At 49.7% G+C, this 24,600-nt stretch overlaps 2 protein-coding genes across 3 annotated transcripts in view; both read right to left on the bottom strand.

Annotated features, from left to right (window-relative positions):
• GNAI3 (G protein subunit alpha i3) overlaps positions 1–12,980 on the bottom strand; it is a 37,053-nt gene extending 24,073 nt beyond the window's left edge. Inside the window, exon 1 of the mRNA XM_070396947.1 lies at positions 12,743–12,980. Within this exon, the coding sequence (XP_070253048.1) occupies positions 12,743–12,860 (118 nt within the window). The 5' untranslated portion in view covers positions 12,861–12,980. The remainder of the gene's footprint in view (positions 1–12,742) is intronic.
• A 2,921-nt stretch (positions 12,981–15,901) lies between these two features.
• GPR61 (G protein-coupled receptor 61) lies at positions 15,902–18,871 on the bottom strand. Of its 2 annotated transcripts, none has more exons than XM_070395941.1 (2): positions 17,059–18,871; positions 15,902–16,428 (listed from the first exon to the last, which is right to left on the bottom strand). In XM_070395941.1, exon 1 carries the CDS (start codon positions 18,657–18,659, stop codon positions 17,304–17,306), a length of 1,356 nt encoding a protein of 451 aa, XP_070252042.1. In that variant the 5' UTR covers positions 18,660–18,871; the 3' UTR covers positions 15,902–16,428; positions 17,059–17,303. The 2 variants fall into 2 exon arrangements, with proteins under 2 accessions (XP_070252042.1, XP_070252041.1); XM_070395940.1 differs by having other exon boundaries at positions 16,993–18,794.
• Positions 18,872–24,600: the final 5,729 nt, after the last annotated feature.

Raw genomic sequence — 24,600 nt, 5'->3', positions numbered from 1 at the left:
GAAACTCTTTTCAGTGCCACCTGAACACTCTTCCACACTGTACTTCTCCCTCAAGGGCACTCTGACCAGGCCCAACCTGATCCTACAGGCTTGTGTCAAACATTGTCACACTAATTATTTGGTCAAATTAATGTAATGAATTGGGTTTGTACTTATTTAGGTCTCCAGTAGTCCTATGCTCAAAAGCGCTCTTACAAAGCACAACTTAGTGCCTTCTTTTTGTGTGTCCCCGCACCCCCCCCACCCCCACCCCCACCCCCCGTATCTAGCCTCCATCTAGGACAGGTAGGCACATAACTGCGGGCATGATGAATGGCTTGAGTTTCCATGAGATTCAATGGTTACCTAATCACATTTTGCAAATGCCAGTTGCAATGGATGGAATTTTCAATGTGGGCAGCTAACAGAAACAGGTTTCCATTCCTCTGCTATTTTTACTCAGCCCCACACCCATTCCTGGCTATGCCCTCACCTCTCACCCGCAATTATACCTGACAATAAATTTGGACTCACTCACAACCCTCTCCTATTCCCCCTATTTCCCTCTACATCTCACTCTAGGCCTATCCCAGCTCCCACGCACCCACCATCCACTTCAGTGAAGCTGCTATGAATCTGTCCTGTCCACTCCGTATCCCAACACCCAAGAGAGGGCACGAAACACAGTGAGTCCTCATTAAATATCTGTGCAGTGAATGAGTAAATGAATGAATGCTTAAGGGTAAAAGATGGCAGTGAGTGTGACTTGGACAGAGAAAACAGTTTCTTCTCTGAAAAGGCTTTTCTAGGAAACAATTGCCCAAAAGGTTTGAAGTATATATAAGAAATCTCTGATAAAACTTGCAATGGCCGACACGATCTGGGCCACTCCCTCCCTGTGATTGATCGGGAAGTGAATACCTGAAGCAGGAGTCACCCAGGCAAAGCTGACAAGGACCTGCACCCTGCTCGACCTCGCTCCAAAAGATGAGTAGGACCCCCAGTCAGATTAACTGAGGACGCTGTACAAGGAAATGGAGAAAAAGGAATCCTGAACTACTAGGCTGCAATGTGTGAAACCCAGGCTGCCATTAGGGGGCCTTCATGCACATCAATGTCAGGAAGGGAAGGGCCTCGGGAAGCTGGCCTAGAGAAAAGCGAACAGACAGATGTGCAGAGAGCCGTACAGGTGCCACGAGACAGGAGAAAGAGCACACAAGAGAAGAGACAGAAGGTGGGGAAAGAGAATGGATGGGACCAAGGAGACAGAAGGGAGAGGAAGAGACAAGAAGGCAACAAGAAGCCGAAAGAGGGAAGACAACAGGAGCCTGGCCAATACCAGCGCTGCCTCAGTTCCCACGGCCCGACTCTTCCGTTCTTCCTGCTTTCCGGAAAACCTCTCTCCAGTCTAACAGTTCCCTCCCAACTCTCTGAGCTGGCTTGAATCAGTTTTCTATTTCTTGTGAGCAAAACAAAACATAAAAATAAATAAAAACTGAATGGAAGTAGCTTTAAGTTAATTAGAATCAATTACCTTTATTTTAGCCTTTAAAAAATCTTAAGTTGGTTTGATTAAATATTAACTAAATAAAAGGGAATAATTGTGACATATGTGTAAAAAAACAAACATCTGTGCAGCTATCGCCCAGCATAAAACATTAAAGATGCCCAGTCATCTCTGAACTCACCTGAGTCTCTTCCTAACATCAATTATATTTCCATGAAATATTTCTAGAAGGTGAATATGCAATAAGGGAGGGGAGGACATTAAAAAAAACCAAAACCCTAACAACCAAAATATGTCTGCCTTACACAACAGTATGTGGTTTGTACAGTTTCACATTTTTCTCCAATTACATGGGCAATCCTATCATTTTACAAGCCTTATCTATATATATAAAAGGCTAAGCGACTGTCCAACTGTCCGGTAGGTATGACGCACACTGACCACCAGGGGACAGACGCTCAACGCAGGAGCTGCCGTGACTTGGCAGCTGTGGTGGTGACGCACCCCGGAACCAGAGAGGAGGGAGCCCGATTCCTCGCAGGGCCACACGATTCCACATGTGGTCATGAGTTATGTTGTTGCTGGACACTGTCGCCCAAATCTGGTGGGGGAGGGACCGCGGGAGGTTGGTTCCAGGGCGTGTCTGGCCCCTGCTAGCCTGGCCCCCCGCTGGCCACCTTCTAATTAATTTCCTTTCAATGTGCACGAATCCGTGCACCGGGCCACTAGTAAACTATAAAGCAGAAAGCTAACAGCCACTTTAACGTTCATAAATCACCTAAGGAAGATGTTGGTTTGATTAAGAGAGAAAAAGAGGCAGCTCACTTAGCCGAATAGCTCTCCTCAAAACACTATCACTTGAGAACATGAACGAGTAACTTGAGGGCTGCTAAAGATCCGGTGTTCTCCTTGGGCAACTGGCCATATGAGTGGGACAAGTGTGGTTCCTCCTCACTTCTGCGGAATATAAAGAGAATGCTGGAGGGAGCAGGCGCTTGTGAGCAAGGAGGGGATTAACCTCTGGCTGCCTCAGTATTCTAATTTTGGCTTCTGGTGAGTAAGTTTCCTTTCACTTCTTTGAAAGCAGGTCAACAAAAAGCCATTTGATGTTAACCCTAAATTATATGGTTTGTACACATACATCACTGAACACTAATTTTGCGAAGGTACATTTCTTACTAGCCCCGCCTCAAAATTTCTTGTGTGATAGGAAAGTAAAATACTCAAATGAGCACCCTTCTAATCCCTGCATACCTCTCCAGCCTCACCTCCTCCATTCTTACACCAACCCTTCATTCCAGGCAAACCTAGTCATTGGCTCACAGATATCACTGAGCTTTTGTGCGCACTATTACCCCTCTGTCTGGGTGCGCTTCTCTCCAGTCTCTGCCTTAAGAGCTCCTATTTACCCTTCAAGGTCCATCTCGAACATCGCCTCCTCTGGGAGGACTTTCCTGATATGTCTCTTCCCCACCTCCTTCCAGACCTTGGCTACTCCTTCTGTAACCACATTCCACATATATTATCACTGTTTACTCGTGTATCTCCACAGCTCGAATTGCTTCAGAGCTCTATTTCTCGGTTATTTGTAATCTCCAGGAAAGTACCTGAGCACATATAAGACGATCAGAGATAGCTGATCATAAGTAGCTTAACAAACAAGCCTCCTTTGGACAGTGCCACACCGAAAGCCAAAAAGCTCAATGGAAAGCAGCCCTGACAAGTGCGATGCGGTGCCCTGGACTGGATCCTGGAGCAGAAAAAAAACATTAGTGGAAAACTGCTAAAGTCCCAATCAAGTGTGAAGTTCAGTGTTGACAAACGTACCACTGCTGTGTTAAGATGTCAACATTAAGGGAAACCAGGTGAACATTCTACGGGAACTCTATGCACCATCTTGTAGCTTTTCTATAAATCTAAAATTATTCCAAAATAAAAAGTGTATTAAAAAAAAACTTTTAAGTAGTCTAGAAAAAGTTGAAAGAACTACAATTACTGATGAGGACATGAATGTGGATTTTATTTTATTATTTTTTAATATATTTTATTGATTTTTTACAGAGAGGAAGGGAGAGGAATAGAGAGTTGGGAACATCGATGAGAGAGAGACATCGGTCAGCTGCCTCCTGCACACCCTCTACTGGGGATGTGCCCACAACCAAGGTACATGCCCTTGACTGGAATCGAACCTGGGACCCTTGAGTCCGCAGGCCGATGCTCTATCCACTGAGCCAAACCTGTTAGGGCATGAATGTGGATTTTAATTACAACCATAATAACACAAATACTAAAAGAATAAGAAATATACTTCTCTTAGAAGTAGAGGAAGAAACGAAATTATTTTTTAACAACCCAAAATGAACTAAAATATGTGAGGCTATATTAATGCTGCAAAATGGTAAGAGATTTCCATCATTAAACTGAAGGAGTTCAATATTTTATTTCCCAAAATTCGTACCTCAACATTGAAATCACTTCCATAGAGTGTTTAAGGCTGCACTATCAATCGCAGACATCAGAACTACATTAACTATGTAAATCATGGTAGCAATTACAGCATTGCCTCAAACAGAGCCCTGTTTTGAAGTTAATGATTCCCATGTTTTAACTTCAGGAAACAGAGGGAACATGCTCTACTAAAAGTATGTTACTCTGAAACCATCTTTCTATAACTTAGGGTAATTTGTAAAATGTAATTTCCAAAGTCCCAGGCAAAATCCATTTCCATACAACACTATCCATTTAATAAGAAAAAAAATTTAAAGCTAGGGATATCAATACATGACTAAAACGAACGCCACGGACAGTGCAACATTTCCATCATAAGTTTTTGGAATTCAATGGAATACTGTTTTAGTTTTAAAACCCAACCATTACAGAAACATTCATTATAAGATGACAAGAATCAAGCTACCCCACTAATTTTAAAGAACTCTGATGTAAAGGTTCCTATATCACCAGTATAGTAAGTGTCAACCTCAGGCCACCTGAACAAAGCAGAAGATACAAGCACAATTTAAATTTATAAATGGAGTGTATGTTTTGATCATGGTGAGACATGCCTGACACTACAGCTGTAGGTTTCCATGAGCAGCTAGGAAAAATTTAGAGCACTGTCTACTTTTAAGTTAAGCAATTCTGAGATGTAAAATACTAACATCACTGAAAAAAAAAACAAAAACCTAAGACTTTCGTATGAATATTAAAAACATTAACCATTTGAATAGACTTGGTGACAAAAAGAAGCAAACAATAAACACTAATACCTCAGCTAATCTTAAACAATCTTTCTTAAGCTTTTAAGTATCTTCCAAGTCTAACTTGGAAATCAAAGGGAATTCATGTCTGAAGTCTACATCCTCCTGAAACTTGTCTAAGATCATTAGGCCATTTTTCATATACATGTCAAGCAAACTTGGTCTTTTTGGAATCCTTCTTTGATTAGTTCATATTAGATATATTCATTTCTGTTACAACTTAATAGCAAATCATGGAAAAAAGGATATTTCATTTACACAGAGCACTGTATCAAAACCAGAATGATTAAACAGGGATCCTAACACAATGTTACTCAGTTCAAGTAGCTTGAATTACAGAAATGATACAGATGATTGCTAAGCAGGTAACAGGATAGCCTGGATAGATAAATGCTTAAAGATAACTAACTCTAACTTGCTAAACACTGAAAAAGAAATATACCAAAAAGTAAGACAGTTTAAAAACTGGAGTTTAAAATCAAATACTAGAACAATTTCTTTTCTTTATATTCTCTTGAACATTTACACTATGGGCACTTAATGTAATTTATGTCTTTCAGGTTTTTAACCTCAGTTTTTAACTATCTTCCTAAACAGCTTTATGTTAAACTAAGTTTGATCAAACTCAAGAATAAGAGAACTAGCAACGCAAAAACAGCCCTCTTTATAATTTGCTAAAATACCCGACCTGGTTGATAATATTAACTCCACAGACAAAAGACCCTGAGATCAGACCTCATGCAAAACAAGGAAAATGAAGCGCAGCGAATAGGACTGAGCTCCCAGTTTTCAGTCTCTTTATTCCTGTATTCTGCTTAAATTTTAAAACAAGCTCCGGTGATCTGAACAAATTTAGAGTCCACTGCTCTAGACATCTGTCTCTGTGGCTAACATTCTCGCTCCTGGGTACTTAAAGCATCTCTTCTTCCCTTCCCCACTTTCCCCGACAAGTCCCAATCCCTAATAAAACAAAACTACACTAAGCCAACAAAACATAAGACAGAGCATGATGGCTCAAATCTATGAGCAATCTGCCCTGCCATGTTTTTACCTACTCCCTAAACAAACAAACAAACAAAAAACCTATAAGCAAGATTATTAACAAGGAGCAAAATAGTCTGTTTTACCTCTTCCCTTAGTTTTGGACAATTTTCTGGTGCTCATAAAAATAGTAGGGAAAAAAGTCAGGAAAAAGCAGGGATGATGAAGCACAGATCCTGTACTGATTATACACATTAAAAAATTAGCTCCTGAATTAAAATAGAAAGTAATTAAATCCAGGTGAATTCAGTTATTTAATAGTAATTAAATAACTATTCTGAGTTGGATGTGTTGATAATGGGAGTTTAAAATCCTGCACCCTACCTCAAGTTGAATTTAATTACATCTGCCAACCATACAAAATGACAACTTAATATTGAGAATTAGCAGGCATGTTCTTGTGAATTAATGAAAAACAGGATTTTTTTTCCATTGATTTTGGGAGAGAGTGGAAGGGAGGAGTAGAGATAGAAACATCAACTGGTTGCCTCCTGGACACACCCCGACCAAGGCCAGGGATCAAGCCTGCAATTGAGGTATGTGCCCTAGACCAGAATCAAACCCACGACCCTTCAGTCTGTGGGCCGAGGCTCTAACCACTCGGCAACCAGCTAGGGCTAAAGCAGGGATACAGTTAATTCTTCAATATTTCATCTCAGCCAAAACCAGTTTAGCTCAGTGGATAGAGCGTCGGCCTGCGGACTGAGGGGTCCCAGGTTCGATTCCGGTCAAGGGCGTGTGCCTGGGTTTCGGACACATCCCCAGTGGCAGATGTGCGGGAGGCACCTGATCGATGTCTCTCTCTCATCGATGTTTCTAGCTCTCTATCTCTCTCCCTTCCTCTCTGTAAAAAATCAATAAAATATATATAAAAAAAATTAAAATTAAAAAAAAATATTTCATCTCATTCCAACTTGTATTTAATGAGTGTCTACTACATTGTAGGATTGTCATCTATCAATCATTAACTCTCTATCCATCTATTATATAAAAAGCCTGTGGTCATCACGCCATAAGGACCTGGCAGGAGGCTGTGCGCGCGAGGGGTAGGCACAGGTGGGCGGGGACTCGACTCTAGAGGACTTGATCGGAGGCGAGGGCGGGTTTCTGGGTCCCACCAAGTTGCAGGACTCTGGGTCCTGGGTCTCCCGCAATTTCGCGCTGGGCCCCTAGTGCCTTTTTAATAGAGAAATTGACCCCCCCAGTCTTGGAAAGGGTAAGACTTACGGAACTCAATACTTCATCAATCCTGCCATATTCCCACTACCGCTGGCTAGATAGTGGTGGGCACCTGACATGGCTGAGCCAATCTGACATCCTTCCCAGGAACCTGAAATGGGGATCAGGGGAACCTGACTCGGATGACATGAAGCACTTAACCACCAGGTCAGGCAGTGTGTGAGCCAGAGGTGTCAGAGTAAGCCAAAGCTGAAAATTGGGGGTGGGGATGGGCAGGGCCAAAGAAGTCATAAGTGAGCAGAGAAAGCTGATCTGAAGAGGTGACTTACCAACAAAACAGAACAAATGACTATTCTGTCCTAGGAGAATCGGGGAGAGAGCACGCATCACAACCCTTACACACGGGACCTGGCTCTATTCATTTCTTGTCTATCTTTGGATGTCTGATGCCTATGAAGTTGCCCACTGTATCCTTTCAATAAACTCCTCCTTGATTGGGACAAGTGTGAGAAAGTTCCTGTTCCTTACAGGCAAAACACCTTAGCATTATTTATAATATAAAGATGAGAAATACCTAGTCCTGTTGGCCCTCAAGGACCATGTAGTTAGGAGCAGGTAAGTATAAAAATAACCATAATATAAGGTAGACAGACTGTAAGAGACATAAAAAGTACTATGATATTTCAAAGAGATGGACAGAACGTCAAAAAGGTTTCATGGAGGAAAGGGAACTGCATAGTAATCATAACAGATGGAACTTTGGGATATTTTTTAAATGCATTTACTAAGAAAAAGAAAATGATGGGACCCTAAGTCAGTCAATAACAACAAAATTTTACAGTCCAGTAACTCCAATATCTGGTTAACAAATGAGTCATAGGACTTGGTGATTGACTGGTTATGAGGATGAGAGCAAGAGGAGAGTTAAAAATCTAGATCTGTTTTCAGCCAAGAAGACTTGAGAACGATGATGCCAGAACAGGCAAGTTCCCGACAGGTGGACTTGGGGAGAGAAGAGAGGTGGGGAGGTAAGTTCTAGATGGGGTTTATCCACCTGAGGGAAGTGGTGGCCTGTAGGTAACGAATTCATTGGCGGAACAGGAGAAAGACAAGCCATCTGAAGTACAGGAAAGAGATTGCTCAAAATTCCAAGTAAAAAACTGTCCTCTAAAAGAGGAACTAAAGACTCTTCACAGTGTCTAGGTTTTTTCTTTTGCATTTTCAACTTGCCATTTTTGCACGGCTACTGATTCTCCTGGTCCCAATGAGGGACTTTAAAGAATGGAGGGCAGACAGTATTGTGGGAAAAGAACAAGTATTGTGATCGAATCCATGGCTCCTCTCCCCAGGAAAATCATATAACCCCAGGTTTGTTCGTTCGTTTGTTTGTTTGTTTGTTAAAGCATGCCATGGAAGAAACCAGAAAGGAAAAGAGAGGGTTGGGGGAAAAGAGGAAGTACCTGCCAAGACCCATCCACTACTTTTTCCTTTCCCAGCAACTGGGGATAAGGCTCAGCACCATGGGGAGGAGCTGAGTAAGGAACACAGGTCTTCGGGTTTCAACAACCTTCTCCAAAAGAGGAACCACTTTCATAGAGACAACTGCCACAAAACTAAAAGACTTCTTGGTAATACTGCACATAAGTTTAATAGGCTAAAAATTCTTTTTAAAACAACACAGATGCAGCCCTGATTAAAAGGTTACATACCCTATAAATTCTAATAAGTACTAAGCACCCTACTCTCTCTGTCATCACTACAGAATTAGCCTATTCAGGGAAGATTACAATCTTGTAATTCCTAAAAAGGACCTCATTGTCAGACTGCAGAATGATGAGTGCATTTAAATAAAAGACACAAAGAACAGTAAGTGCTTATAAAAAAACAAACCTATTTTTATAATGTGAATTTCTACTTTTTATGCCAGCTTTTTTTTCTTTCTCAGAAACAAGATGCATCCTCACAAGAAATTTAACAACTGTCTATGAATCTTATGCCAAAAATTGGCAAACACTGCAAAGGATATCATCCTATGAGGACATAATGTAATATGGTACTTATCAAAGGACTGCCTAAGTTTTAATGAGCAGATTCAGTCAGTGATATGCAGATATTTAAATGTGAATCATCGATTGTATAACACGGGTTTAAGTGAATTAGATGATTCCAACTATCTGCATGCAACTTAATTTCTGCCATGCCACCACTGGCAGAATCCTAAAGAATAAAGCATCACCTTCATTTTGTATGTTTGCTCAAGATCTGCTAAGAGGAACCACAAGAAATGAAAATCTGGAGATAGCACAGGAGTAGATCAGGCAAGCACTTACAAAACTAAGCGATAATATTTAATTTCTTCACCATAAAGGATTGATATTTATTAAATTTCCTTGGAGATCTTTAAAAAGGGTATATTAATATTTGAAAAATAATTCGATATCTGCCTGAAACACCTTTGAAAAAAGTAGCTAAAATGATAAGCTTCACATTGTAATAACAGAGGTCACCATTTACTGAAATTGGTTTGCTGAGCATTTTACATACATCATCTCATTTCATATTATGAAATAGGCATCATCATTCCCACTTTACATGTGTGAAAATTAAGACACACACAGTTAAGTTACATGCTCTGGGTCTCACAGCTAATAAATGGAGGTGGGAATTGAGTTTGGTTTTATGTGACTCCAAAAGCAGTGCTCTTGCCCATTATACCAGTGCGTCCCAACTGTGCCACCTCATGGCACCCACTGAAAATGATAGTATCTGTGAGGCTTATTGAGGTAAGCTGGGTATGTTTTTTATATATCATAAAATTATGACATGAAAAATCAAACACTAAGTATTACAGATGATACTGAATACTAATTAGTATAAATCTTCCAAATGAAATATTTTCAATACCAAATTCAGAAAATTTAGAGGAAATCATACCAAAATTACCATTTCAACTGTTGTAATGAAAAATTATAAAAATAATTTAAAATTTCAAAACTATTTTAAAAGTTTGCAAACAGCATACCTGTTTGCCATCCTATGCACTGCACTCTGATTGGAAAGCTTTGCAAAATATAATTTTGTCTTTCTATAGACTATTATGATTAAACACTAATCTGGCATATCAAAATCCTTCCAATAATACATCTAAAGGAAATTCAAATAAAAGGTAATAAAAACAAATTATAACACTAAAGTGTTCCTTAACTAATTCAGCCCACACTAGTTTCTTAATCTGAATTTCATAGTACCTGTAATCTGTAACATTCATTTTGATTTAATAACAAAAATAACTAATATTCACTGAGCTAATACAGTGTACCAAGCTGTGTTCTACTTCACATTATTACGATATTTAATCCTCACAGCAATACTATGAAATACCTCTATTTTCTCCATTTTAAAAGATGGGGAAGCTGAGAGAGAATTGTGTAAAAAACTTTCCCAAGGTTACAGCTGGTGAATGAGAATTAGAATATGAAACAGCCTGACTGCAGAGCCCATGTTGTTAATCACTGTGCTAAACTATATCCCTGCGAGGAAGAAAATACAGTAATATTTAATGAACACCTATTATGTGCCAGGAGAGACAAGGGCAAGTAAATAGAGCGCAACTTAGACTACACTTGACAGCTTCACAGTGATGAAGTAAAAACGACTTACATGGACATCCAGGAGGTATTCTACAGCAAAAGGAAAATCCTTTGTATACTGTGATGGGTGCATTTTGCTTATAGAAACAGCAAGGGAAAAAACTGGCATTTCATATGTGCGTCATGATATGGTTCCAGCAAGAGCATCTGTATCTGTCACCTACTTGAAGTGGTTGATTAAACTTGCTCAAGAATATTAAAAAATCTCACTTAAAACAATGAAATTGATAAAAATTGAAATCAAATGCTTTAGTACTTCGATTTTTACTTACAGCTTTTGAGGTTCCCTAAGTCATCATAGGTTTCAATTTGTTCTTAATTAAATGCACTATTTAAAAGTCCTGAATAAAGATTTCTGTAGACATTTGGACAAGTTCCACCTGTCAAATCCAGCCACTTGGAGGAAAGCCTCCCAGTTTGCAACTGTATTACAATAGGCTAATGCCCCGAGGGGCTCTCTGATGGGCAATATAAATCAAAACACACACAGAAGACGAGAGACACCTTTAATTTTACAACCAGCTGATCAATACAGACCATGCTAATGCCCTGAGTATTGTGATTTATATCAAACACCTGAAAAGCCCCATGGAGCAACGTCTGCCCAGAATTGATAGTATTTAAAGAGCATGTGCCAGGGGCCATGCTCATTCCTGAATGATACTTGTTACACAGAGAGCGGCTGTCTAGAACTACAACTTGAATTCATGCTTTCTGAAAGATCAGGTCAGCAGTCTGGAAGCTCAAGCTCTCATGTGTAACTTGCCCCCACCATCCAGAAAGCTGTTACCAGGGCTTCTCAACCTATAAACCACCAAACAGGTTAACAGGAGGAGAGGAACGGGGCAGCCAGCACAGCCTGGAGTACCGAATTAGGTGACGGTGGAGCACCTCTCTTAAAGCAACTTCTTTTCCTCAAAAATCAATTGTTTTAAAAAACAAAGTTCTACCGCTTACAGAAACCACGACTCCTACTTCTTCTCCAACAGATCCCTAGAAAATACTTATAAGGAAACAACTGGCTTGATTTATTGACAAGCGGACGCTAGGGTTCTTTATAGGGTTTACTGAGCCTCTAGAAGCCAGACTCTCCGACATTTTTTAAACTAATCACGCTGAGTAAAATGCATCTGACTGTACCTAAAAGCCACTTAAAACGAATGTGGGGTAAAATAAACAGCAAGTCCTGAAATCAATATTTTTAGTTTGAAGGGACCAAAAAAAAAAAAGAGAGAGAGAGAGAGAGAGAAAACGGCTCACCAGAAGCCTGTCCCAGTCTGGACAGTAAATGTGTCTGGCTCCCGAGGACCCTAAGGTAACCCCGTTCCCACCGCACATCATCCCTACCCACATCCCTACCCACTACTCAGCACCGCCAACGCGGGCTGGACTGTCCACCACGTCTCTGGACACCAACCTCAGGCCAGGCAGCCCTTACATTTCCTCGGCTCACACCATCTCCCCTTTGCAAAACCAAGGGAAGGGGTGATAAAACCTTAGGAGGGTAAAAAGGGTGCGAAAAGGTGGGAAAACATAGACAGCCTCTGCAACCGAACTCTCCCTTTATGCCGAGAACTTGTCAGTTAGCTGGACCGCACACCTTCGCTGACTGGGTAAGCCTTCCACCTGCCCTGCTGTTCAGAGGCCCCCTCTCTGTCACCCGCGGGGCCAGCTGCGACCGCTCTGGCCCAGCCCCTCCATTTACATTCACCACTCAAGCCCCCCGGCTCTGCCCCGCCATCAAGTATATCACCTCGCTCCGAACTCGCAAGCCCCCCACATCGTGCCCCGTCCTCCTGGCTACCCACACCCTCCAACCCCCGTGCCAAGCCTTCCCCAGCCCCTTCCCTTCCGGTAGGAGCCTTTCCTCTGCACCCAAGACCGTCCTATTTCCCCGCGCTCCCAACTCTCTCCGCCAAAGGCAGCCCAGCTCGGAGTCACACCCTCGCCAGCCCGATTCCCGCACCCGGCCCGGCGGCTCAGCCGCCGACCCCACCCCCGAGCCCCTGCCCGCCACGCCCTCCGCCCGCTTCGGGGTCCTCCCCGCCAGCCCGGCCGGACGCCCCTCACGGCCCCCAAGTGCCCAGGCCTCCCCGCAAGCCCCGCCGGCCCCGCCCACAGGCCCTCACCGAGGAGCAGCAGCTTCACTTCTTTCGCCGCTTTCTCCCCGTCCTCACGCAAGTTGCGGTCGATCATCTTGCTCCGCTCCACCGCCGCCTTGTCCTCGGCGCTCAACGTGCAGCCCATGGCGGCGGCGGGAGAGGGGACCAGGCCCGGGCTCACTCACGCACCGCGGAGACTGCGGGTCGGCCGGCCGAGTCGGAGTCTGCTGCTGGGCGGCGGCCCTCTCGGTCAGCTCCTGGAGCGCCCGGAGAAACCGGATATCCGGCGTTTACGACACTTCCGGAAACGCCCCGCGGCTGTTACGGCTAGAACTGTTCCTGCTGGGGAAACTGGAGGAGCAACCGGAAGCGGAAGTACGGGTGGGGGGTGGCGAATCCCGGCAATGGTTCTGCGGGCTGTCCCGGTCCCGTGGAACTCGCCTTAGTCCCTTTGCATGTTTTCGGTTGTCATTTTTAAATAAATGCAGAAAAAACGGGGACTGGCTTCAGTTCATGGCGCCCTCCCCAGGCACAGCCCCGCTTTGGATGAGGGTTGGGGGGTGGACTCCTGATAAGAACCCACAACCCGCCTGGGAATTTCACTGGCCAAACCCGGGGTCCCTGGCCAAGTGTAGGACACGTTCTCCACCTGGGTCTGCGCAGCCAGGTCTACGGGATGGGAGCAGACTTCAGAGCCGGGTCCTGGCCACGCTTCACTGCTGCGATCTGTCGGGCCAACCGTGTCTGGGACTTGAGTGATCCCTTTCTCCCCCTCCGTCCGCCGCCTCCTGCTCCTGGTCCTTGGGCCGTTACGTGCAGGTTTGTGTGGACCTGAGAACTGTCCAGCTACTGCGTTGTTGGCAAAGGGCTCCTTGAAATTGCTGGCAGACTCTCCCTGGAAGGTAAGCGGGTGGTTCCTCCATAGCGTGTCCTCGCTGCCTTTCCCGGGATGAGCCCGTCGTCGCCCCGCAGCTAGGGGCCTTAGCACTTCTACCCGGACTAGTCAACCTCAGCCCCAAACCTGAAACAAACCAGTGCACCCTGTGAATCTCCTAAAATTTCCTGTTGCGGTGCCACACAAAAAGGGAAGTTCTAGTAAAACTGGCCTTTCAGTTCTAGGATCACTTGAAAATTAATAAATCCCCCATGAAAGTCCCAGGCTGATAGCCTTTTCCACTCATAATCCTGGGTACTACCGCGAAGGTGACCCTACATTACCTCTTCTCCCAAGAGCCCCACACCTACTCTCCACCATACAGTCTAGGGAGGGGAACTCTTGTAGCCCCCAAAAGCTTTTCCCTGAGGTTAAAAATTATTTCCCTAATATAACCTAAGCCTTAGAGTATAAGAAAGGTTTTTATGGTGATGATTCAATAATTAGAAAGGTTCCACGAGAGCCACCTTAGACAGCCTCCACCCCCATAACTTTATATCAGTTTTTTTCGAAGTTTGACAAGACTCCTATTTATTCCCTAATGACTGTTAGAATAAAAGGGACATGTTTTCCCATAATCAGTACTAATGGGGAAAAGGGGCAAGAGGAAAGGGAAGAAAAACCAGTATTTATTGAGTACCTATTTGCCAGGTATGGCTAGGTGCTTCCATATGTCATCTCTTTTAATCCTCACAACAACCCTGTGAGGTAGGTAATGTTGTCCCCACTTTTGCAGATGAGGAAATAGGCTCAGAGAAGTTAAGCATCTTTCCCAAGTTCACACAGCAAGTACGTAGGTCTGTGTGACTCCCAAATTCACCCCTTTTCTATCACGCCGCTGTAAGGTGTTACCTGGGGAGACCTGACAACAGAAGGCCTTCATCTAGGCTCGAGAGTTACCCCAGCACCACCAGGGTGCAGGAAAAAGCAGCGACAGAAGGGTTGTCTCAACCTGCTGATTCTTCAGGGGATTAGGGGCCAAATGTTTCCAGGAACAACTTTCCCAGCTAAGGATTACATATCGAACTTGGCCAAGCAATCCTGGCGAAGAGAAAACTCCTGGAAGGTGGTCATGGCAAAAAACTGTTGGGAAAGTTCTTAGCATAAGAGAAGAGAAATGTTTATCTCCTTCATGATTCACTTGGGGAAAAATAAAAGGCAAACGAACCAGCATATGTCAAAGTCTGTAATAAACGCCAGCGAGATCACAGGTGTCAGGAAATTTTGGCCTGAATTAGTTATCCTTGCACTTAAAATTTTCTCCTTTGATGTATGGGGAAGAAGCGTTGCTGGGCAAAGTCAAAGAAAAAGGCAAAATAATTTAACAAGATGGCTCCCAGACAATGTTTAATGCCCCCTTCCTCAGCCCTACACACACACACACACACACACACACACACACACACACCCACAGAGGCACCTTTTCTATTTCCACTGGCTCACACTGCCACCTGCTGGCAGTGCTCAGGGCCTACTGCAGATCATGATGTTGGAAGAGGTTTTCCCTCACCTAGGAACGAGATTCCACCCTTAGGAGTTTATCTTAAAAGGGAAGGGAGAGGAGGATATGTTTTGCAATCACAAAAGACTCCTGGGTGTATATAGCATCTAAGGGATTTCTTCAATGTAATAGGCGCTAGACTAGGAAGACAAAAACCTGGACATTTTCCTAGATCTAAAGGGGGAAAGCTGTTTGCCCATTTTCATTTAATCAATTTTTTTTTTTTTCAACTAAGTTTTCATTTACAACCCACACACTTTCCATAATCGGCAGGAAACCTCTGTGCCAGTATCTTGCTGCAACGGACAGAACTTTCAGAAGTTAGAACCATGTTCATCTAGCCTCCAGTATATTTTTCACAGAACTCTATAAGGCTTTACCAGATGTAAATGGTCTGTAAAAATACAAGATACTGCCCTAACCAGTTTGGCTCAGTGAATAGAGCGTCAGCCTGCTGACTGAAGGGTCCCAGGTTTGATTCCGGTCAAGGGCATGTACCTTGGTTGCAGGCACATCCCCAATAGGGGGTGTGCAGGAGACAGCTGATCGATGTTTCTCTCTCATTGATGTTTCTAACTCTCTCTCCCTTCCTCTCTGTAAAACATCAATAAAATATATTTTTTAAAAACTACAAGGTACTTGGTCAAATTAGACTATGAACTCCTTGAAGACCGTGTCTTCACATCCTCTCTGTGGGTATTCAACTACGATGCACTGAATCGAACCGAAGGAGTCAATGTTGATATCAGTATAACTTTTGTAATAAAAAGTATTTATTGGCTGTTCAAAGGGGAAACTGTCCCACTCCCACCAGGCCACCTTCCCCTTGGATGCTCAGTGAGCAAGGCATTTGTTCAAATACAGACCACACCACCCCCTTGGTCCTGTCTCAACCCTGTAATTTTACCCGATTCGGCTGAGGGAAGTGGATGGACAAGTAGTCCCAGGTGGATGCCCTGTCCAGTCTGCAATGATTCCCCCCGCCCGTGAGAATACCGCCACCAGTGCCAACCAACACAGTTCCTACAGTCTCAACCAGTGAACAGCTGAGCCCCACTCCTGTGCCCTCTCTCCAACCCAGGGCTGCCGATAGGAGAGAGATTTAAGTCTTTGTTACTGAAGCTAATTTTGAGAGCGATGAATGGGAGCAGGGAGGCATTTAATGGACCACGGAAACCCCACCCGACCAACCCATTCCCAACCTTAGTCTCTGTACCCGATGGTCCAGGGGCTGGAGGTGGGTCACGGCCATGAGGAGAGAGATCAGGGAGGCCAGTCCTAGGGGGGGAAAAAGATTTGTGGTATTAGATTACCTAGCTTCTCTGTACCCAACCACCTTAGCAATTCAAATACTAACCCCCACCTTCAGCCATCCAACCCCCAATCTTTCCACTCCTTCGTCCTAAAAGACAAGGAGGAAGAGCCATCCTGTCCTGTTCTTGCCTCTGCAGAGATAAGCCCCAGCTTGATGCCCCACGTGTGGGAGAGAGACAGAGCAACAGGACAGAAGGGCTGTTCCCAGAGGGCAGGAGAGCAGCACCCCGACTGCTGTTTCTCTTTGCTTCTGGCCGAACTCAGGGAAGGATCGTGCCCAGCTGGTCCTCTCACCTTAAGGAAACCGCAGGCCTAAAACTAGAAAAAGGTCTATTTACTCACATCGAAACACGGGGCTGAGAGAGTTCTTTTGAAACCTAGCCAGGAGAGGAGACCACGTGGGTCATTTTCTTACCTTGCTTGGACAGTTACTGCCCTGGACAATTACCCTGAAAAATGAAATGTCCTAAAGGGTCCCCAGGACTACTCCAAACCCGGCCTGCCGCCCCCGCTTCCTCCTGCTCCTACCCTCACAGCATCCCTGCTTCCTGAGGCGGGGAACGTTCACTGGTGGAGAGACATCAATCTTCTTACCTTCGTGACCCTTGACTCTCGTCACCATCTCACCAGGTTCCCTCCCCCAGTAGTCAAGGATCACAGCCATGTCCAAGGCAAACATGTCCATCCTGTTGGCTCTGTTCCCGACCCAGAAAACACGAAGCAGAGGCCGTGTGCGGAGCCCCCGCAGCCCCCGCCGGCTGGGGAGAGGTGAGCCACCAGGCGCTCCTCGCATCCCTGACCGGCCCGGCCCCACCTCCCTCCGCGAGTCCAGCAGCCCATCAGGATTCAGGTCGAGGCGAGGGGGCCGGACGGAGGTAGCTGTCTGACATGATGATGTCGCTGGTGAGTTGCTGCTCCAGGAACTCAGAGGTCTCCTCAGCTATCTGGCCTGGGATTCGAAAGTCCACAGCCGTGGCCTCCTGCTTGGGGCTGGGGAGGGGCCGGGCCACCCAGGACTCCGTGGAGCAGCCGGTCCCCTGCAGGAACTGCAGGAAGTTCTCCTCGATGGAGCCCTCCCGGCTGGGCAGCCTCAGCTCCTCCTCGGGGGCCTGCTTGAAGAAGCAGACGAACTGCTTGCTGAGCTCCCCCCGGATCTGCCTGTTGAGGCATCCGTAGAAGAAGGGGTTGGAAGTGAAGCAGAAGTAGCCGATCCAAGTCACCACGTTCTCCACCTGCCGCGTGGACGTGGGCTGAGCACTCAGGGCCGCGTAGAGGTGGAAAGAAAAGTAGGGCAGCCAGCAGAGCAGGAACTGGCCCCCCACGGCCAGGAGGACCACGGCCGCCTTCCCGCCGCCGAACGTCCGGTGCGGGGTGGTCTGGTGGGCCCCCGAGCTGGTGACCATGGTGGAGCGGCTGCTGAGAGACTCCGAGCGCTGCCGGGGCGTCTCCATCCACGTGGGCAGCGGCCCGCGCTGCATGGCGGCCACGCGGGCCACCCGGAACATGCTGCAGTAGACCACCAGGATGAGGAGCAGGGGCAGCAGGAAGTAGAGGACAGCGAAGACCACCACGAACAGCTGGCAGTAGGCACTGCGGCTCCATTGGAGGGAGCAGCCTGGCGGGATGCTGGGCACCCCCTCCTCCCGGGAGACCCTCCCCAACACGGGCATGGCGGCCATGGCCAAGGCCTTCACCCACACCCCCACCAGCACGGAGGCCACCAGCCCCAGCGTCATGCGCACCTCGTAGCGCATGGGGTGGACCACGTAATAGTAGCGCTCCACGTTGATGGCCGACACGGAGAGAATGGCCAGGCTGACAAAGCACACGCTCAGGAACACGTAGAGGCGGCAGGCGACCTCCCCGAAGAGGTCATGGTCAAAGAGGGCGGAGCTGGAGAGCATGGCCAGGGGCATGAGGGTCAGGGCGGCCAGCAGGTCCACCAGGCAGAGGTGGAAGACGAAGACGAATTTGCGGAGGGCGGGGGTCTTGGCGATGACGGCCATCACGGCGGCATTGCCGGCCACGGCGGTCAGGTCCAGCAGGAGCATGAAGAAGAGGGCCACGGACTCCGAGGCCACGTCCCGCAGCCCCACCTCCGGGGCCCCGCTGGCGGTAGAGGGGCCGGGGGTCTGGGGAGCCCTCCCCAGCGTGGAAGAGTTCCCTGATGACGGGGGGATGGGCGAGGACTCCATGGGGCCGGAAGAGGACACCCAGGGCACCTCCTGTCACAGACCCATCCCCCATCCTAGTCCAGTGACCCTGGGATGGCCAGCCCAGGCCCAGGCTTCCCAGCGCTGTGAGTGGGGGTGGCGGGAGAGGGCACCTCCTGCGGGAGTCTCTCAGACACGCTCCGGGGGCCAGCCTTGGAGGGGGGCGGGCGGCTGTGCGGAGCCCCGGGGCGGTAACAGGCTCAGGAGCTCATCTCTCCGCCAGGAGGTAGCTCAGGGTCTGCCTCGGTGACCATGACCTCGGAGGAGACAGACGTGAGGGACGGGGGAGCCTCGCCCACTCCACACTCCACCCGCTGACTGGTCTCCGGCTCTTTCGTCACCACCTTCTTTCCTCTGTGGCCCAGACGCTTCTCCCCTGTCAAGAACGCCTTATCCAGAGAGATCCGTGCCCCGTTCCCAGGGTCCTGCTGAGCTCCGGGACAGTGGCCCCGGTTTAAGGCTGTTCACACACGTTTCCTGATTTCTCGTCTCCTCGCAACGGCAGGTGCACTTGGAGGCAGAAAGAACACGAGGTCTGGGAATGGCTAACGCAGTGACTCTTCCGAACTTCAGTTTCCTCGTCAAGGCATCTGCAAAGGAAGGGAATAGCACCGACTTCACAACCGTGTCCGGAGGCCCCTGAGCTTCGGTAATAAGAAGACTGATAATGAGCAGTGACGTTCTAAGAGGCTTTCCACCCGCCAGGCCTTGTGCTGAGCACTCTGTAGAGTGGCTCCTCACGCAACCCTGTCCAGGAGGTGTCATTCTGATCTCCGTTCTGCAGTCGATGGCATGGAGGCCTGGAGAGGGCCGGTGACTTACCGAAGGTCACACAGCGAGCACGTGGCAAGGCCGGGTGCCACGCCGAGTTCAGTGGTGCCTCCACGGCGGCCAGAACGTGTGGGCATTCAGTGAGTAGCTGTCGGATGGGAACCGTCTCTAAAAACGTCTCTCCCTGCTCTGGGGCTGGAAGGAGATCCCCGAAGGGGACAGACGGCCCCAGGACAAAGGGCTGATACTGGGGGAGGGTAAGAAGGAGCAGCAGGCCCTAGCCAGGCAGCTCAGCTGGTTGGAGCATCGTCCCCATACACCAAGGCTGCAGGTTTGATCTCCAGTCAGGGCACATACGAGAGTCAACCAGAGAATGCAAACCTCTCTCTCTCTCCCCCTCCCTCTCTTCTTTCTTCTCTGTCTAAAATCAATACATTAAAAAGAAAGAAAGAAAAGGAAGCTGGGCGTTCAGCTCTTTGAGTTACCCCCAAAGCTGGAAGGGCAGAAGTCACTAGGAAGCTGTCCTCCCCACCCCCTCGGTCACTCCCCAAGGCCACTGTGTCCCTGCAGGTGGGAGGGGCGCTGTCCCTAACCGCCCAGCACCCGGGGCCCCAGGTCTCTGGTCACTGGAGATGACCACCGGAGGACCCCAGGCCCAAAGCCCTCTTGTTCCGGGACTGTTACCACATCACAGACCTGGGGGGACAAGGGGGAGCAGGCATCTGGGTAAGGGGGTAGGTGCGAGAGTGGGCAGATGACTTAGATGGTGAAGGTCGGTGAGCATGAAGCAGAGAAGAAACTGGGAGAGGGAGTCTGGGGTTTCAGGGTCTCCCCTGCCTCCGGATCCAAGGGCAGCTCAGAGCGGTTCCATGTGCGCCTTGCCCTGCTGTGTTTGCACACAATTGGGATAGTTGCCGGATGTAAGTTTCATTGTTTTCCTCCCCAGATGCCATTCCCGCAGTTCAGACCCCTCTGTCTAGTGTGCTGAGTGTGCAGCCGAGAGGCAGCCTGTGGGCATGCCCGTCGGGCGGGCTTTCTGTGGGCAAGTCACCAGTTGCCCGGGTCCCACTTTCCTCGTCTGTGAAAAGGGAGGACTGGACTAGCCGACCTCCCAGGTTTCCACATGCGACAGCTGTGATGACTGTGCGCTCCTGGGCTGCCGAGGGCCTGGTGTTGCTCAGTGTGAAAACACCATCATTCAGGCCCTGGCCGGTGGCTCAGTGGTTGGAGGATTGTCCCGTACATTGGAGGCCGCAGGTTCGATTCCAGGGCGGGGCATGTACCCAGGTCTCTGGTTCGGGGCGTGTACGGGAGGCAACTGATCGATGTTTCTCTCTCACATCCATGTTTCTCAATCTCTCTCCCTTCCTCTCTAACATCAATAAAAACATATCCTGGGGTGAGGATTGAAAATATTTAAAAAACACCACCAGCACCATCATTTCTCTGACTGTAGTAAAGAGGACCACATGGGACAGATGGGTTTCCACCCCCCTGCACGGTTACAGCCAACACCACCCCTGGTTTGGGGCATCGCCGCCAACCTTGCACCCCTTCGACGGCCAGCACACCCCCCGTGCAGGCTCCGGGTGCTCAGTGCAATCTGTGGATGGAATCAAACCCAAATCGATTGTCTGAATCCCTGCCGCCAGTGCCTCCTCCAAGAGGGCTCAGTGAGCTGTGTGGCAGCCTGGAGCCGCTCTGGGAAAGGGTGCCCTGGGCTCCTGGACGCAAGGCAGCCCCAACTTGGGACAACTGCCTGCAGACGTGCCTGTCCCCAGGGGCCTCCGAGAGCTCAGTTCACAGCTAAAATGGCCACAGAGATTCCGAGGCTGCAGAGAAGGGGGAGAGAGGGCCCCGAAGTGGAGACATCAGCTTCTCGTAAGACAGTCTCCCCGGAAAAATGCAAAAGAAAAGATAGGGGGCATCCTTGCCCCTTCCTCCCAGGCCATGACTCCCAGCCCTTCCATCTAGGAGAGGGGCCCAGGAGACGTGGCTCCGAGGCCCTGGGAGCCGAAGGGGAGAGGCCCCCCGGGGCTGATGGACATCGGGGCTGCCAGCAGGGCCCCCCTGGGTCCCGGACGGAGGGAAGCAGACATGGTTGCCACGTGGAGACGGGGGCAGGGGGTGGGCGCCGTGCAGACATAATGGAGCCCTAGACAAGAAAGCTTCGGGCATCTCTCTTTGCCACGGCTCCCTCGGCCTCGCCAGGGTCTCCACACTGACTCCTAAGTCCCAGGAGTCCCCCTCCTGACAGATGGAGCGATGGACCTGCCCAGCGCTCGCTCCCTGATGCTGATGGGAGCAGCGGGCTGGGGGGCACCGGTGTGGGAGGCAAGCCGGCCTCCGTCCCCTCCTCGCTCACATCGTTCTGCCTCTCGGAGGCTCTCATCCACCGCTCCCTTCCCACCCCCACCCTCACCTCAGGACCTGAGGGCTCTGCCACCCCCGGGGCCGAGGTCTGGGCCTCGAGCAAGGACATGGTCAAGTCACAAACATCCTCATTTCTGGGAGCAAGACGCCCAGCAGTGCCCAGCCCGAGGCCACAGGGCACCGTGGGCTTCACAGGCACCTGTCTCCCAGCCCGAGCTGCCCTCCCCAGCACCGAGCCGGCCTTCCTTCAGACAAGCACGCCCGCCTGGCCCACGGGGCTTTCCGGGGACCCGCAAACCCTCTCCCTGGCACGGCTGCCCACACCCAGGATGCAGAGTTGCCCATCGGCCTGGATGCCCAGGGACCCATTTCTGGGACGTGGGGACCCGTCTCTGTGACACGGGAGGAGGGAGATGGGGAACCCTCTCTGCCTGCGGAATGTGGGCACTCCTGTTGGCAGGAGGTCAGCCCCATCTCTAGGCTTCGGAGATGCCCACACCCCAGTACTGCCTTCGGGGTACCTGGGAGCCATCCCTGGCATGAGGTAGGGGGGGCTGGTCCCGGGGGCACAGAGCCACCTCCCGTAGGAACCCTCGGCACCCAGCCCCAGGCCCCCCGTCTGCCCCGTTCCTGGCCTAGTCGGCAACTCCTACCTTTGCCCAGCAGCTCCGGGTCCCCTGTGATAGCTCCTCCCGGCTGCTGCTCCAAGGCTGCTGCTGCCGGAGCCACTGCAGTGAGCGTGAGAGGCAGCGGCAGCGAGGATGCTCCCAGAGCTTCTGGGTCCTAATGGCCTCCCACTTCGCACCCAGCCCCTCAGAGCCACTCGGGCCGCCAGTGCCCCCCGCAGGGCACCCAGGAGCCGGCCCTGCCCTGCCCACCTCTCTCGGGCTGCTGGGGTGGCACCTCCAAAGCCCAGTGTGGCGCACGATGGGAGGCAGGGGAGACCGCCCGGTCAGCCAGATGAGGTGAAGAGAGGATTTGGCATCGGAAAAGCCGCGTGGAAGGCCTGGCGCAGGCATGGACCGGCGCTGTGACCTTGGGCATCGCCCACTCCGGGCCTGCGTCTCCTGCCTGGTCGAGGAGATGCAGGAGCGATGCTCCCCGAGGCTCCTGAAGCCCTGGGTTGGCGTGCTTCTGAGTAAGCAAGCCAGTCAGTGCAGGCACCAGCGCTGAGAGCAGAGCCCGGCCCAGGCTCCAGGGCGGCCCAGGGCTGGCTCCTGCGGAAGCTGCAGAATAGGTGGAGAGGCCAGGGGTCAGCGTGGCGGGCAGCTTGGCGGGGGTGTCAAGGCCTCATCCTAGCTCTGCGCTTGCCCCTCACCAACATGCTATCATGGCTTTCTCGGGATGTATGTTACTTGGTGCGGGGCTGCGAGAGCTGACGGATAGGGGAGCTGACATCCTGGGAGCCCCCTGTGGTGCCGCCAGCCGCTCCCTGAAGGCAGAGCCGGGCTCACGGGCAGGAGGCTCCGGTGGGTCTAGGTCTGTAGGACTGGAGGGCCCCAGGCCCAGTGAGGAGCCTCTGGAGGCGAGAGGAAGGGGTGTGGCTCCCCAGCTGTGAACAAAAGGGTCAGCGCCCCCAGTGCAGGACTGACCCCCGGACATCCTCCGGCCAAGGCGGCCATGTCTCTGAGGCCGGAGAGGTGAAGAGATCGCCCAGGGCCACACAGGGCAGAGCCATGAGCTGAGACAGGAATCGGCACGATGCCCACTCCGGAGCCCTCCGCCCTCGACATGCCCACCCAGAGCCTCCTCCCATCTCTAACAGAAAAGGAGGGGAATCGGAATTACTTCCCAGACCAACCCACAGAGCCAGAGAACAAGGAATCGCTCAGGGAGCTCAGGGGGGCAAGGCAGCTGCCCAGGCGCCCGGCCAACAGCAAAGCGGCCGCTGTCAGCCCCGACCTGCACGGGGATCTCCTCGTGCCCAGCGTCCTTTCCGAGCCCTCCCGAGCCCTCCCGAGCGCCAGGTCCTGGCCATGCGGTTCATCCAGTGATCGTGCCGGTTCCATGAGCGGCCATTCCTCGCCTTGTTTTCCAGAAGAGGAATCGGGTGCCCGAGATATGAGACTTCCCCCCATCACACGGCGGTAGATGCCAGAGCCAGGATTTGAACCCAGATCTGTTTGACCTGACAGTTTCATTTGCTCCTTCCCCCGTGCCCCAGGCCTCTTGGGGGGCCTGGCATGAGGCTTGGCTGAAGCCCTGCGGTGGCCGCTGCCGTCCAGGGCACAGCCTCCACCAGAACTAGAGATGCCTGAGCGCGGGGAAATCCAATCGAAATGTCCAGTTAAACCCTGCGGACAGCAGAGACTTTCATCGAACCCTGTGCTGTCCTGCTGGCAGGATCATCTTGGTGTCAATCAAACCCTCTGGGGTCATGGAAAGCCTGTCACCGATCAGCACCATCTGCCCGGACTGGCAGGGCCCCTCCCAAGGGTCCAGCAGGACCAGAGTGGACTCAAGCTCATCGGAACAGGATTAGAGGAAGGGCACTGGGCCGGTCAGAACGCCTTGCTTCTGACCCAGCTGCTGTGGCTCAGTGGTTGAGTGTTGACCTATGAGCCTGGAGGTCATGGTTCAATTCTGGACAGGGCACATGATCCCCAGTAGGGGGCAGCTGATCAATGATTCTCTCTCATCACTGATGTTTCCATCGTCTCTCCCTCTCCCTTCTTCTCTGAAATCAATAGAAATGTATTTTAAAAGCAAACCAACAAACAGAAACACCTTGGTTCTGATCGTGATCTCCTCTCTCGGTGGGTGGCCATCTGTGTCTTAG

Source organism: Myotis yumanensis, unplaced genomic scaffold (assembly GCF_028538775.1).
Source record: "Myotis yumanensis isolate MYYU_CA2020_CCGP unplaced genomic scaffold, mMyoYum1.0.hap1 SCAF_17, whole genome shotgun sequence".
NCBI lineage: Eukaryota > Metazoa > Chordata > Mammalia > Chiroptera > Vespertilionidae > Myotis > Myotis yumanensis.
This window is presented reverse-complemented; position numbering and strand designations above follow the sequence as displayed.